At 40.5% G+C, this 16,164-nt stretch overlaps 1 protein-coding gene across 1 annotated transcript in view; it reads right to left on the reverse strand.

The window, feature by feature from the left end:
• The window catches only part of ADGRV1 (adhesion G protein-coupled receptor V1), a 253,979-nt gene that overhangs the window by 89,276 nt on the left and 148,539 nt on the right, over window positions 1-16,164 (reverse strand). The window contains 9 exon segments of the mRNA XM_025204476.1: window positions 683-905; window positions 1,997-2,119; window positions 3,605-3,857; window positions 4,290-4,397; window positions 5,389-5,532; window positions 5,633-5,799; window positions 8,426-8,550; window positions 10,898-11,073; window positions 13,521-13,783. Coding sequence (XP_025060261.1) covers window positions 683-905; window positions 1,997-2,119; window positions 3,605-3,857; window positions 4,290-4,397; window positions 5,389-5,532; window positions 5,633-5,799; window positions 8,426-8,550; window positions 10,898-11,073; window positions 13,521-13,783 — 1,582 coding nt within the window.

Consider the following 16,164-nt stretch of genomic DNA (forward strand, 5'->3'; position numbering starts at 1 on the left):
ATTGGTGGGGGGTGGGGGGGGGGGTTGTGCCTCTGAGCCTCCCTGCACTGTCCAGGCTAGGAGGTACTCCACAGCCTTCTGGGATTTCTCCACTGACCAGAAATTTGACCAGCCTACAGAAACTATTTAAAGCACTGCAGGTTGCTAAAGTGCTATAAAATACAGCACTTGAAAATGTAATACCTCATTTAACAAGGGTTAATTTAAAGCACTGTACCCATTGTAAAAGTGCTGTAAAGCCATGCAATTTTGTTAAGCCATGGCAATAAATTGCTTGAAATGGCAAAAAAACCTTCTGTTTTGATGCTCAAAGTATATATTGGATTTAAAGAGTGGGTTTGTTTTGTTTTGTGTTTTTTTTAAACAAAGGAGATAGTGAAACAGTAACTGAACTAGCATCAAAAAAATCTATCATGCAATCTTCATTTATATAGTAAATGATGTGGTGGGGAAGATGAAGTTAGATTTATATGCAATATAGATGTGAGTGAAATCCATTGATACACTCCATTTCAATGACTTTCGGATCATGTTTGACTTTACTGAATTCTGGATCAGGCCATATGTGGAATGCAAGAACTTTACAAAGAGGATACTTACAGGTTTCTTAGTCAGCAATTAAAGATAAATGAAGGACTTCAAAATAAAAATGATATAGAACAATATAAAATGGGAAACTTACCTAGGTATGAAGTCTGACTGGTTGGAGACTGTAGTTAGTTCATAAATCTGGGAATATGACTCTCCAGACAGAGCAATTAAGCTTTTGCTGGAATTCGGTGACCTTGCCATAGCTGAAGCGACATGATTAGCAGAAGGGGCTTCCAGCACTAGGGAAAATTGGTTTACTTCCAAGTTCCAGGAATACAGTGCTGATGCATCCTTACCAGCTAGTAGCACATGAACTGTATTTAAAAAAAATGAAAGGACAGTTTAAACAACCAGCGTATAATATTTTTTGTTCAATCCCACAGATGCTTGAAAGCAGTCCGTGGTCATTTTCACTTTCCAAATCTCATCCAGACAAACATTTGTTTAGTACTTTTATTCATTGATTTCCACCGTTACTGTTCAATTCCTGAGGGAATGGCTATAGAGAAGCCGAAGGCAGGGCAGATATGTACATTATAGACCAGTGATTCTCAACCAGGGAGTCACAAGATCCTTTCAAGGGTTCTACAGGGTGCCACACAATGTTAGCATAGGTGTGCAGATATGATTCACAAGATAAACAGAGATTTCAAATAGGAATTTGTGGTGTTAAAAAACATTCTGACTTGCTGTGCTCTTTCTGAGTTCTTTACAACAGAACAATTGCTCTATTATTTTTCTATAGTAAAAAAAAAGAGAGTGAAAACTAAGAGCTGGCAGTTTCCAAGGATTGTCTCATATCTAAAAAGGTTGAAAACTACTACTAACTTCTGCCTGACTTCAGACTAACATGGCTAACAAGCTCTCTCTGCTTATAGAGAAGAAACCAATGAGGATCTCATTTATACCAATTTATACACTAGATTTAATTATAGTATAGTCAAAGGATTTAAAATCGATGTAGATGAGGTCAGTATTTGTCCCATTATGTTATTTGAATGTGGAAAATGAATTTTTCAAAAAAACAGCCCTGGTCTAGCCAGGAAAGTGCAATCATCATTACTGTTATTTTTACAGATAGCCATAATTAGTTTCCTTCAGACCTGCAGCCAACATTGTTCCATCACGCCAGTATGCTCTCCTTCAACCCCCCAGATTCAACTGATGCTGTTGCATCAATGTCAGAGTCATTGTGAATTAATATTAATTTACAATAGTGCCCAATTACTGGGGAGCTTTTGTATTTTGGGCTATTAATGCATCCAAACTTTTGTGTCATGTTGATTTGACTGATGTCATCCTTACCATTAAAAAGATGATTTCACCTTTACATACAACTACATTATTATCTAAGCGCATTTTCCAAAAAAGCATAACAGAGCAAGTAGTACTGGAACAAACTTACCTAAACCTGAAGGGGGCATGAAGGAGTGGATTTTGGTTATAGCATAAAATGGAAGGGATTGAAAATGCCTGAAGAAAGATTGTCCTGTTTCCCAGACTAAAATTTCAATTGATTTACTGGATTCTGCAAAGGAAGAACAACAGACCAAACATTTTATCTGTCCAGTAATTAAACAAACATGGTTGACATAAAGCCAGCTCTTGCCACACAGTGGCCCCATATACACAAGATGCTGACTGCGCAGTTGTTACTGCATAGTCATTTAGTACCTGCATATCCAACTACTAAATGACTGCACAGTAACCAGTATTATATCCCCACCCAGCTTCCTGCTGTGACGGTGCAGTAGCTAGCTACTACTGCGCAGTAGCATCACATCATGGTTCATGTCACACAACACTACTGCACAGTAGTAAGGAGCTACTGAGCAGTAAGCATCTCATATAGATGCAGCCAGTGAAGCACAAAATGGCATCTCCTTTGTATCTGGAACAAGAGATAGCTAGACTGGGACAGTGGTTACCAAATGCTAAAAGAAGTAGTGAGCTGTATTAGTCTTAAGTCAGTCAGAAGGCAGGTTAGATGTACACCTTTATACACATACCTGAGGCTCTGTCTGGGGAGTTTAAATAGGGCAAAAAAAAAAATGGCTAGCCCAATCTAAATTAGTTCACCTAAGGACATGCACTACATAGATTGGGCTAGCCCCTGCCCAATCTAACTGGACATGTGCAGAGCGCATCTCTGAGGCTAGGAAAGTCCAGCTGCTCACCCCAGCCCGAGAGATGTGCATTTTCTATTCCCCACCCCCACACTGAATGGGCTATTTTTAGACCTCTGATCCCCACCCCCCAGATGGATGACCAACCCCCCTAAGCAGATCCACTGATCCCCTCCCTCAGACCTGCTAGCTTCCCTATCCCACCTGCCCGTCCACAACAACCAACTGACTTAGATTGTCCTCCTGAACATCTGCACACATGGGAACCCAATCTATAATCACACGGCTTAAAGCAAGCTGTGTGATTGTAGATCAGCTGCCATGAACATGTGTGTATGACCTAAATCAGATATACACAGAGACAATATAAGCTTTCATGAACCCATCTGATGAAGTAAACTTGAGTTTAAGAACGCCTGTGATCTATATATCTTAGTTAGTCTATAAAGGTGCATGTTTACTTTGCCTTCTACCAAATGCTGATTATTTAATGATTCTGGTGGCCCTTAGATTGTCAAAGTTGTCATGACACAAACAAATGCAAGGAAATGCATATTTAACTGGGAAGTGAACCATCTGCCTTTTTAACAGAGGTGAGTTAAGAAAACAATGTGCCTCAAGTCACATTTGTGGAATAACATACATAAATAGTAGTAAGGAGTTATCAGCTCCCACTGTTCAAATCAATATCCCATTTGTTCTGTAAGGACTTGATAACAAAAGTGACACTTCTGTCTGTGCAATAAAAAGCAGAGGTTGTCCTGATGATAATATTATGAGGGTTTGTATCCACTGTCCTGTCCATGTAAAACTTTGTTTAAAAGGCTGCCTCAGAATATTTTCCATCAAACAGACTAGCATATGCTTAGCAAAATTCATGTTCATACCTTTTGCCACTATTAAATAGATATCAGATCCAGAAGTCAAGGCCTCCATGTGTGTTATTTCATATACTGGCACTTGATTAAGCTCTTTAAACTCATTATCCGACCATTGGTACAGAAGGGTATTCTGGCTGGCACTTGACAGAGAAATTACTAAATATATAATACCCCCTCTGGAAAATAAGGCTGTTGAAAGAGCTCCATTAAGTGGGAGTTGATGATGTAATGTAAATATCCTATTATTCCACTGGAAAACCTATGGAAAATAATAAATACTTTTTTTTTCTTTAGATACACACAAAGTTAAGACTATGTCAAGATAACAGAAACCAGATGTCAGGCAGAAGACTTATTTTAATTATTCTTTAAAATGTATTAATCATGAACAGCTGGCAGCTCAGTGAAGTAAGTTGTCATTCTCTGTCCAGCTTCAAGCAGGCAAGCAAAAACTAATCACTACCAACAACACTTTTTTTGGTGGATTCAGCCACAAAGTGAAAAGCTGGAGGGACATAGAAACTGAACTGCATCCCACATCTAAAGATGACAGTGCCATTCTAACATCGAGGCACATTAGCAGAGTGGTATAGGGTGTACTAATACTGTGGCAACTGTGTCATAATTTCTCATAACCACAACATAAACTATGCACACATTAAAAGCAGAGGAAAGAAGAGATCATTACAACCTGGATGGATTTGAAATCAGTTGTCTGACTTGCAATAACCAAATAGTCTTTCTGGTTCAAAGTGAAATGTTTAACATCTCTGCTTTCTGGAACTGACAGTGTCTGTATCTAATGGAAGCACAAGAAGAGACAGAGTTCTATAAAATAATTCAGATTTATGACAAACAGCTAATTTGCCTAATAGCAATAGTGGTTAATATATAATTTTTTATTAAAATGCCAAAAAAGCAATCCCATGTGCTGACCCACAAGTGTAATTCTTTAATAAATCTCTGTGAGCAAGTGTATATGTTCACGGGACCTGATCCAAAAATCACTCAGCTTACTTCAAGCAGTGTGTTTGTAAATTGGGTCCCCACTTGTATAGATGTTCGCTAGTGCCCAGAGCTACACTGGAAACGCGATTGAACTCAGTCAGGTTGGGAGAGAGACAGGCAGGATTGGAATGGCTAGCGGGTCCATGGGGGGAGGGGGAGAAGGAGGGGGAGTGGGAGGGAGTTGGCAAATCTGGGAGGGTTTGCCAGGTCTGTGGGGATTGTCTGTCCAGGGGTTGAAGCAGTCAGTGAGCTAAAAATAGTCTGATTCAGTTTGTGTAGGGGGAGGAGGTTGGAAAAGTGCAGCCCTGGGGCCAGGGCAAGTGGCTGAACTTTTCCAGCCCTGGGGGTGTGCTTGAACACATGTTCAGTTGCTCAGGTACCAGTTAGCCCAGTCTACATAGCTCACCTACTTAGGTGAACTAAGTTGGATCAGACCGGCCTTTTTTAACTGATCTAAACTCAGTGAAACATATGTATAGCTCAGCACTTAGACTGACCTAACACCAAATTAAGTCAATCTCAGTGTAACATCTGCACATAGCCTATAAACATGTAAAGCAAATGCAACTCCTGTGAAGTAAAAGGTATTTCACTAGCTTATGACAGAGCTAATTTTGGTCCAGTTTAAATTCACGTGGCTTGTAAATAAATAAAGTTTGTTATAGGACCATCTTATCACAAAAATGCCACATTTAAGGTAATTAGAAAGGACATGATAGTATACTAGAGCTCAAAACTAAATGGCCTCACAGGAATGGACAAAAACAAGACAGAAGTTTTACCAGCTGGATTCTGACTCCAGGTGTGAATGCATATACACTATTGTTGGCTGATCCCTGTTTCATTTCTCCATGAGTAATCACCAGATAGTTGGTGCCACTGATCTGAAATGTCACACAGTTCTGAGGATTCCAGATACTGAAATCCTAAAAGGAGAATCATAAATTAAAGTTGTTAATATTGCTTCCATTGCATATAAAAAACACAGAAAATTAAAACAAAAACAAAACAAAACAAAGAATTTACCTCAATTGGAACAAAAATTCCACGCCATTGATAAATCGAAGAAAAACTAGATGGGGTTTTACGCATCAGAACACCATATAAAGAATCTCCTGATGTAAAAAAACACCAGCTAGATTCTGACTCTTCCACAAAAGTTTGAAAGACAGATAGCACACTGATACCATCCTCTGCAATATATTAGAAAACATCAAACACTAGTTACTATTAGATTATTCATGGGGTCTTTTCTGTTCTCATCTTTTTTAATTTTACAAGCCAAATTCAGATCTATTTTCAAGCAGAAATAACACTATTGATGGCATACTGGATTTTAATATTGTCAACATAACCACAGGCTAAAGCAATAAGATTGTTAAGCGAATTGCGCAATAGGTGTATATTTTTGTCATTTGCATTCTTAATACACAAGCAAGTTACACAGGTAATTCAAGCCAAATTTTTATTAGGACTATTCTGAATTAAACTAGAATACAAGTAAACCAAGGAGAAAAACAAAAAGAAAATACAAAAGACTTTTTTTTTCAACCAAGTAAAGAAGCATTCAAACAAAAATTGGCAGAACTTAGACATCTGCTTAACTAACTTTTGAACAAATAAACATAGCCTTATCTAAATTAACCTGTATAACAAAAGGTATGGTCTCAATCTTGCACATACTTATGCAGGCAGTAATATTTCTTAGGCAGGTGTTACACTTACAATACAATTAACCAGTTAACTGAATCTTAAATGCAATGAATGGCACAATGAAACAGGAAATAAGTCATAAAATTATTATACAAAACAATGTAATAATTGTGTGGCTGACTTTTATCATGACCTTAAATTGATCATGCTTCAGGGTGGACTGTACCAGGTCTCCAAGTGACCCCAGTACAGTCCCTACCAGCTGGCAATTCTCACTGAGCAACTGGTCCCACTGAACTCCCAATCCTGCCAAAAATCAGCTGACTGTCATCTGGCAGGGGCTGCACCAGGGTTCCAGTCTTGATGTATTCCCAATCCTGCTGACATTCAACTGATTGTCAGCTGGACTGGGACCACACTGGAGCTTGAACCAACCAGAGAACAATCGGCTGATCGTCAGCAGGGTCTGGACAAGACTGGGGTTGCCTTTCACGGTCCTGATCACAAGAACGTAAGAACTGCCATTTACTGGGTCAGGTCATAGGTCCATCTTGCCCAGTGTCCTGCGTGTCACAGTGGCAGAGGGAGAATGAACTAGGTATGAGCAGGGTTTTTCCCACTGTTCCTCTCTCATTTACAGCCTTCAGCATTTAAGGCCTAGGAAGTTCCGATTCAGAGGTTGTGCCCCTAACTCCCATGCTCAATAGCTACTGATGCACCTTTCCTCCAAGAATTTGTCCAATCCCTTTTTAAATCTGGCTAAATTGTTAGCTACCATGTCTTGTGGCAATGAGTTCCAAGCTTTAATTACATGCTGTGTGAAAAAAAACTTCCTTTTATTTGTTTTAAACTTACTACCTACTAGTTTCATTTTATGATCCCTAGTTCTTGTATTGTGAGGGACAGTAAATAATCTTTACCATTTAGCATTTTGTAAACCCTTATGTCCCCCTTGAAGCATTTCTTTAGTAAATTAAATAGGCCTAGCTTCTTCAGTCTCTCCTCATGTGGAAGAGTTGCTATACCACTAATCATCCTCATTACCCTTATATGCACCTTCACCAGTTCTACTATATCCTTTGAGGGGACCAGAACTGGGCATGGTATTCAAGGTGTGGACACACCATGGATTTGTAAAGGCCCATGATGATAATTTCAGTTTTGTCTGTAATTCCCTTCCCAATAATGCCTAGCATTTTGTTTGTCTTTTTGACAGCTGCTGAGCACTGAGCTGATGTTTTTAACAAACTGTCCACAAACTCCTAGATTTCTTTCCTCTGTGCTAATAGTTAATGTAAAGCCCATCATAATTTAGGTACAGTTTGGGTTATTTTTGCTGATCAGGAGCTGGCAGGGACCACACTGGGCCTGTTTAAGCCACAGTGCTGTTCCTATCCAGCTGACAATCATCTGATAGCTGGCTGGCTCCAGGAACCCACCGGGGTCAGTTTGAACACTTGTATGGTCCCAATCCAGCTCACAATCATCTGATTTGTCTCGAGTTCCAGCTTGCCTGTACAGGAGAAGCCTGGGATCATTATCCTGGACTCCCCTAGCACTAGCAAGTCTGGTGTCATTTGATTTGATTCCAGATTACAAAATTGTGTATCCTATCATGCATGTATGGCATAGCAGGATGCCCAACTATTGGAATAGGGGATCATATTCCATCATGGCTTTAAGTGAACATTTGCCACTGGCCTCAGGCTTCAACCCTATGTAGTTTTACATGCAGTAATCTTTAGTCACTGTGAGGCCTGATAAGACTGAACTCAGTAGCTGTAGTGGAGCATGTGCCAATATTGAGACTCTATAATGCAAGCCTTTCAGACCCAGGCTATCACTATAAGCAGGTGTAAAAAATGTCTAGCATACTCTGGATAATGAACAACACAGCAAAAATAACCAATACTAAGGAACAAGTCCTCATATAAAAATAAGTTAGGACAATGGTAATTTCAGCAGTCTCTAACAGAAGTTATAGACAATGGGAGGGCGCTTGAGACAGTGAAGCAATTTTAGCTATTGAATCTTTACATTCCCTGGGAAATTCAGCAGTTTATTTAATCAAGTCCAGAAATGGATTTGCATTTCAAAATATATCCCTCTGCATTGCAGGCCAATATAACAACAGGATATTTTAAACAAAGATAGGAAGGAACATACTTATGCCAAATGCAGTGTTGGACAAGGTCTCCCACTCTACACTCACAGATGTGTTGAGCCCATTACTCCGAGATATTTTCAAGTAAACTGTAGTGTTGGCTTCTTCAACTACCAGAAAGTTGGTTCTAAGCATAAGAATTGTGAAATAAAAAAACAGAAGTTCTTTTTACAATGCATAAATTGGTACGAAAAAAGCAAAACATCAGTTTTAAAATAGAGCTTCCCCTGTAACACAAACAACAGTAATGAAAAGAAAATACTAGCAGCCAGCTGCTTTATAGGTGTAACTGGTATTACTTCCTCTTGCTAAGGTTTTCTGTGCTTCCAATTATAAGAATGTGAGTTTAGATATCAGGGAGGTTAGATCAAGTTAAAAATGGCCACTTGATCCAAGTTGGGATGGAGGCACTTGAAGGGGCAAGTAGGGTCTGTTAGCAGGGATCAGGGGGTCAAGAGGGGTCTGTGGTGGGGATGGGGGAGCAAGCGTGGTATGCAGGGGTATATGGGAGTTTGGGGTGGCAAGCAGGGTCTGCAGGGAGTAAATTGGGGAAGTTAGCACAGTTTGCCAGGAGGTGTTTGGGGGATTGGGGGTTAACATAGTCTTGGAGGGTTTGGTGGGGTTAGGGGGCTAGTGGGGTCTGTGGGGAGCTTGTGAGGATGGGGAGGCTGTCGTCCCTGGGACCAGGGGCTGTTTTTAGCCCCCCAGCCCGTCCAGTGAACCAACCCATCCCGTTGATGGGGAATGCAGCCTCAGGGCTGGGGCCAGTGTCTGGGCTGAGAACTGTACAGAAGTTCAATTAGATCAGGTCAAGTGGAACTGATCTAAGTTAGACTACCTCCAAGGTACAGTTAGCTTGTCATTTTTAGACTGATCTAAACTTCCTCAATTTCTGTACAGTTCACAGTTAGATCCACCTAACTAGAGATTCAAGCATAAGTAAGGTCCACACGTGGATGAACTAAGTTAGATTGGGTGGCCATTTTTAATGTAACCAAACCTCTACCTAACCTCCCCAAACATCTGTATGTACTGTTAGTGTACAGGATAAATCTGTACTGGCTGTGGATCCAGGTTTTGTAGTGCAGATGTTGCTTTATTGGTTGCAGAATTTGAACAGCATATAGTGAATAAAGCAAAGAACTGCAAAAAAGAGAAAGGCCTGCCTCACGCTTAAGACACTTGAAAGTTGCTCCAGAGATATGCTTTCCATCCCTGCTCCTGTCATAGAGTCCCTGTGTGAGACCAACCTAGACATTTAAGCAACAGTTTCCACAGGTACTCAAAAATTGTACATTCTGCACAGCTGTAACTGAAGTCAATGGGAGCTGTGTTTTGAACTTATTAAGTACTATATAATGCTAAGTACTTTTAAGAAACCAGTCCCAAGTATTACAAACTCGATACGTGAAATTGATACCACATTACCTAGATATTTTTTAAATTTAACTACTATTTATCTCAATGTCACTTCCTCAATTATAAAATAAGATAATTTAACCTCCTCCCCTAACTCTTATGAAAATAAAATTTTCTGTAGTACTCAGGTATTATGATGATAGCCACAGAAAACCCATCAAGGAAGCAATAATTCTGTGCTTAAAGCATGGCTTGAATAGCGTGCAGCAAACAATACTGTAGCAAAGGTGGTGCCAGCGATGTACTGGTACCAGGCACCCTTGCTTGGCAGGGGGAGAGGGTGCCAAATCAAATGCAAGTAATTATATGTAGCATGTAGCAGGGGCATTCTGCACATGACCTGCATCAGGCACCAAAATGCCTGGCTACAGTTCTAGGAACAAATAGGATGTTGGGCCATAAATTGAAAAGCTAGAGAAAGGAAAACATTAAATGGCTGATCATGAAGTGAGAACTGTCCATCCTGTGCATCAAATGAGGCACAGATCCTGGCAGAAAAAAATAGTACAGATTCATGTAATCAAAGGTTGTCTCAAAATGCACACGCCCAAGGGAATTTAAATACTCACATATCCTAAATTGTGAGCACTTGGCTTTGCAATCCTAATAGTGTTCTTCTACCATCATATTTCTAGGCAAATAAATATAAGCTACTAAAGAATAACAGCATGGAACATCAGTCTTCATTCTCATTTTTCCCCTTGTGTAACATATAGAGCCACTTGGAGAAACAGCAATCGATACAATTGATATGGGTATACTGTAATCACAACAACATTAGCAAAAGCTGATGAGAATCTAAGAAAACAAGCAGGCAGGCTACAGCTCCTTAAAAGGCCAATGGTATATATTATTTTGAGGAATATATTATTCTCTGTGTCTTCTGTTTTCTTGCTTAGCAACAATATTATTAAATGATTTTCAATTACCTCAAACCATACATTGCTCATTGCCTTGTTTTCTTTAAGCAGTTCCACTAAAGAAAGATGCAGAGAAATAGCCCATCAATCGAGTATGAACAATTATCCGCTTTTTAATTGAATTAGATACTGTACCTATTTGAAACTGGGTAGATACTAAAAAGTCCCAAAGGGGCCTGGTTCTGTAACACCGTGATCATAGTTTCTATTTTTGTGCCTAGTCTGGCTCCTCCCGTTGGGTTGAACAGAGTGACAATAAAATGTTCATCCATTTCTGGTTCTGCATCTAGTATGGCAGTAATGTGCAGAGTCTGAGGGTAAAACAAGGAGGACATGAAGGCATTTAAGACATGATACCTACTGACAGAAAAGAACTCCAACAGATGCTGCTGCTTTGGTGACTTCAGAGAGGCTAATCATGATTTGGCTCACAGTGGGAGTGAAGTAGCAGATACCACACTCAGTAAGAAAAATGTGAAATCAGTGGGATAGTCATCTAGAGACGTAGTTCTCAACCTGTTCTTTATGGATCCCTACCTTTGAACAACTGTTAGAAGACCACACAATTTCCCTTTTCATTGCCTCATAGTTCTGTTTCCCATTCTCTTCATCCTCTCTCTCTCCTACAATTTTTTTGTTTTGGTTTGGTTCAGGTTTTTTGAGATCATGGTAAAGGGCTGGGGTGTTTTTGACATTTTAGGTTATTTGAAAGAGAGGCTCCAAATCTCTTGGAAAAGACTTCTTTCGTACTGGGTTTCCTTCTTTGTTCTAAAGCTCCCCTTCCATATGTTCTACTCACCAGGCACCTAATTGAACTGTCCCTTAGTGATAGCTGTATCAAAGCTTCACTCATGTTGCTGCAATTAAGCTAAGTGCCATAGGAACAGAAAGCAATTTTTTATTGCCAGAAGCAGATCAGAATAGTACATTTGCGGTACCTCTGACAGGCTACCGCTGTACAGATCTATGCTTTTTTCTTTTCCAGGTGAAATCAATTTATTATGTCATATTTAGGGGTTTAAGGAGACCTCAGCTTTTTATATGCGTGCTACACTGGCTGCTAAGGGTGTGCAAATTGGACTGTATTCGATTCGGATTCAGCCCGAATTGGGGTCAGTGATTCGATTCGTTGATTTCATGATGAAGATTCGAATTCAGCCAAATCTCCACCAAATCGAATCAGAAACCAAAGCTTTGTACAGCCCTACTGGGCACCTCTACACATTCATTTAATGTCTGGTAGTTACTGCGCATTTCGTTTAGTACTCATTAAATGAAGTACTAAATGCACAGTAACTACAGTTAGTACACAGTGACACCGGCAGACTTTTTTTTGTGATAGTTACTGCGCTGTAGACTAATAACACTATGCAATAGCATATTAACACAGTTTTTGACTGTCACACTACTGTGCAGTGTTATTAGGCTACTGTGCAGTAAGCATCTCATGTCGATGGCACCCACTGACTACTAACTCAAATCTAGATATGATCCAAAGTGTTTCTGCTCAAGTCCTACATAATATAGAGCTCAGTTCTTCAAAGATACGACACATATTCTATTAGAACAGCTTTAATTACAATTTTCACTGCATTTATTCCATGTTCCCTGCCAGTTAGGCACCTGTGGTCCTTGAAATTAAAACAAGGTTACAGAACTAAGGCTGGTCAAGATTTTTCAATCAAAATGCTTATTTTATCAAAATGGAAATTTCAGTGGGAAACATTTTCCAAAGGGATTCATCAGGTTTTCATTGAAAAAATTTGAAAGCATTTTTTTTCTCAAAAGTTAAGGGGAAAGTGCAGATATAGGGTTCCTGGATGTTCAGCAAAAAACAGAACACTAACAGAAAGAACAGCTTTTCTGGGTCCTGGTCTAGGATGGGCAGGGGGAGGCCAGAGGTTTCAGGACTCGCAGGAGCACTGGTCCATGTCATACACTGGTCCATGCCAGTGTGTATGTGTTGGGGAAGAAGGTTGGGCAGGGGAGAAAGAGATGCTGGAGGTGGAGGCAGGCCAGGCTGCGTCCAGGAAGGGATTTGCTCTGTGCTCTGCTGGAACAGTGAAGTCTGGTCAAATCATAGACTATTTCTCTGGACTGTGAGGGGGACAGATCTAGGTACACTAGGATGTTAGAGGGCAGAATGGAGGATCCTATTAGAGAGATAAGTGTACAAGCATGTATTTCTCTGCTAGAAACTCAAATGGCAGCCAATTGTACCTTGTCAGATATGGTAGAAGTTTCTACCTACCATTTTATGTGGGTAGAAACTGTTTGAGTGCTTGTACAGTTAGGGTTTCAACTGGTGGTACTGGGATTCTACTGGGAGAAATGCAACATTTGTATACACCCTAAAAATCCACTAACTGAAGAGGGATTAGGATTCTACCCTAACTAAATAAAAATAAATTTAAAACTAATTGACAAAATAATCCATTTTCTAGGTCAAAGTTTTGGGGGGTTGTTTGGGGGGGGGTTTGGGTGGGGGGGAGATAAGCACTGAACAGAACTAGATACTATTCTTATCCAAAATGAACATTTTTATAGTTTGAGACATTAATTGCTGACACAATTTCTTACACTTATAGTAATATATTTTCTGTAGGTGAGAGCAATGGAAGTATTCTTAGGTTATAGAATGATACGTTAGTTCTATTATAAAGGTAATCTAACATAAAATGTGGCATGTCTGTCTGCATTCCAACTAATTTGCAAAGGGTCTATTTATCCTGTTTTTTAATTACTACCTGCACATTACCTTTAATCTGACTCCTTCTTCCAGCACAATATATCCTTGTGAAGGGGTCAGATCCACTGTCACATCTGATGAATTCATTTCTCTTATGATATACTGAACAGTCACAGTGCCAAATATCCCCCGAGGGGGTTCCCTAATAATATTCAGTACTGCAACACTTTCCATAAAGTCGAGAGCTGTTGACTCCTTTAGGAAGAAGTGATCACTATTATTAAATGACAAAACTCCATGACCGTCATCATTAGCAAGGATGGTGACTGTGGCTTTTGAAAGAAAGAAAATGAAAAATGTATCATGTTAATGTGATTTGTGTATATAAACATACAAAATACAAACGTATACACACATTTACATTCACCACACAGCCCAATATATAATCTCTTCATGTAATGTCATATAAATGTATGACTGCATATATTTTCGTAGCATCATATATTGTAATTTTGTCAGTGCAGGACTAGAAGGGATAAGGGAATGAGATGGAGAATGTGACCCTTTTTCATAGAAAATAATTATATTCTCCCTCAGACCTCAGTTCAGTAAGATAATTAAGATGGCTGCCTGAGGAGAGGGCTTGTAAGTGCTCACGAGTAAACATGTCTGCCTGGCTTAGGCTTTTTGGGACCGCTTTAGTTTGGGAGACATTCTGTAGGCTTGTGTGAAGGAAGGAGCTGATTGTGTCTGGTTGAGAACATAGCAGAAAAAAAGGAAGGAGTTAGCAGGGAAAAAAAAACAACAGGACAGCTGGAAAATGTCACAATGCCAAAGCTTCTGCCACTGCCAGCCCTTCCTCTATCTATAGCTATTCAGGCTCTGTCCAGGCGTGGCCCCTGACTGCCAAGACTTCCACCCAGGTTCTGGCTGGTTTTGCAGAGCCTACAGTCTGCCTATCCTTGCCAGGTACAGCTAAGTGGGAGAATGCTTCTGGTGTGAGAGGCGCCTCCTGGTGGATTTTTTTAGGAATCAGGGAAGGGAACTTCAAGAGAAGATGGATGGGATCCAAAACATCTGTGAGCGTGAGGCCTTCGTTGAGTTGATGCACAAAGAGACCTCCAAAATCATGAAAGAGGGACAACCAGAAAAAGCCCTGAAAGTCGCACCTTCTCTGGAAGGTGGAAAATGGCAGCTTGTCACCTCTGGAAACAGACAGCATTCCTCTTCTGCACCTGCAGCTATCCAACTGAAAACAGGTAAAAAGTTCCCACTTTGGATGAGAAGGAGCCCAGTCCAGTGGCAAAGGAAGACAAGCCATGCACCCCTAAGTGAGAGAGGATCAATACCATTGCTACCAAGCAAAAGCAATGGGTGGTGGTGGCTGGCGACTTTCTCCTACAGGGCACAGAGGGATCCACCTGCAGGCCTGACCTGTAGAGGCATCCATCTGCTGGCCTGACTTGTGAAGCCCACATCTGAGGTGTTATGAAAGATTGCCCAGACTTATCTGACCCTCTGACTACTATCCCACTACTCATCCCTGTGGACACTAATGATATTACCAGGGATGACCCTGAGCAGATCAAAAGAAACTACATGGCTCTGGATGCAAGGGTGAAGCATACAGGGTCCCAGGTGGTATTCTCATAGATCTTTCTAGTCAGCCAGAGGCAGATGCATCCTAGAGATTAACACATGGCTGCGGAGATGGTGTCATTTGCAGGCCTTCAGATTCTTCGAGCATGGGGTGATGTTCCAGGAATGGGGTCCACCTGATAAAGTCTTCATGTACAGGCTTGCTAATCTAGTGAGGAGGGCTTTAAAATAGGTCTACTGAGGGATAAAGAAAAAAGCCCAGAGGTAAGTGAAGAGCCTGGAGATCTGGATGAAAAAACTTCGCAATGTTCTCAGGAAGAGGCTAGGACAGTCAGATAGATACTTGAAATGTTAACACACTAATGCAAGAAGTATGGGGAACAAACAGAAAGAACTGGAGGCCTAGTACAATCACAGATTTGTGATGTAATTGGGATTCTGGAGACATAGTGGGACAGTTCATGTGACTAGAATATGGTAGGCAATATAAAGGGATTCTATAGGTATGTCAAAAGTAAGAGGAAGATCACAGAAACCATAGGTCCCTTACAGAATGCGGAAGGCAATCTAGTCACAGACAATGCAGAGAAGGCTGAAGTATGCAATGTATGTTTTACTTCAGTTTTCACAAACCGAGGAAGCTACCAGATGGTGAGAGCAGTTGGCAGAAGAAATAGGGAAGGTGATAAACAACTTAAAGTAATGCCAGAACTGGTTAGGAATTACTCAGAGAAGCTAGATGCTTCCAAGTCAGCAGGGCTGAATGGGATGCACCCGAGGGTAATGAAAGAATTGGCCAAGGTGATTTCAGAGCCATTGTACATCTCTTTTGAGAAATCACGGGGGTCAGATGGGGCCCCAGATGACTAGAAAATGGAAAATATAATGCCTATCATTAAGAAGGAGAAGGAGGAGGGCCCAGAAAACTACAGACTGGTCAATCTGACCTCTATACCCAGAAAAATTATGAAGTAGGTCCTTAAGGAATCCATTGTGAAGTATCTAAAGGAACACAAGATTATGAGGAACAGTCAGCGTGGATTCATGAAGGAGCAAGTCATGCCTAGCCTGACTTTCTTATATGATAAATTGACAGGCTCCATGGAAGCAGGAA

The sequence above is a fragment of the Alligator sinensis genome, unplaced genomic scaffold, assembly GCF_000455745.1.
Source record: "Alligator sinensis unplaced genomic scaffold, ASM45574v1 scaffold218_1, whole genome shotgun sequence".
In the NCBI taxonomy this organism is placed as follows: Eukaryota; Metazoa; Chordata; order Crocodylia; family Alligatoridae; genus Alligator; species Alligator sinensis.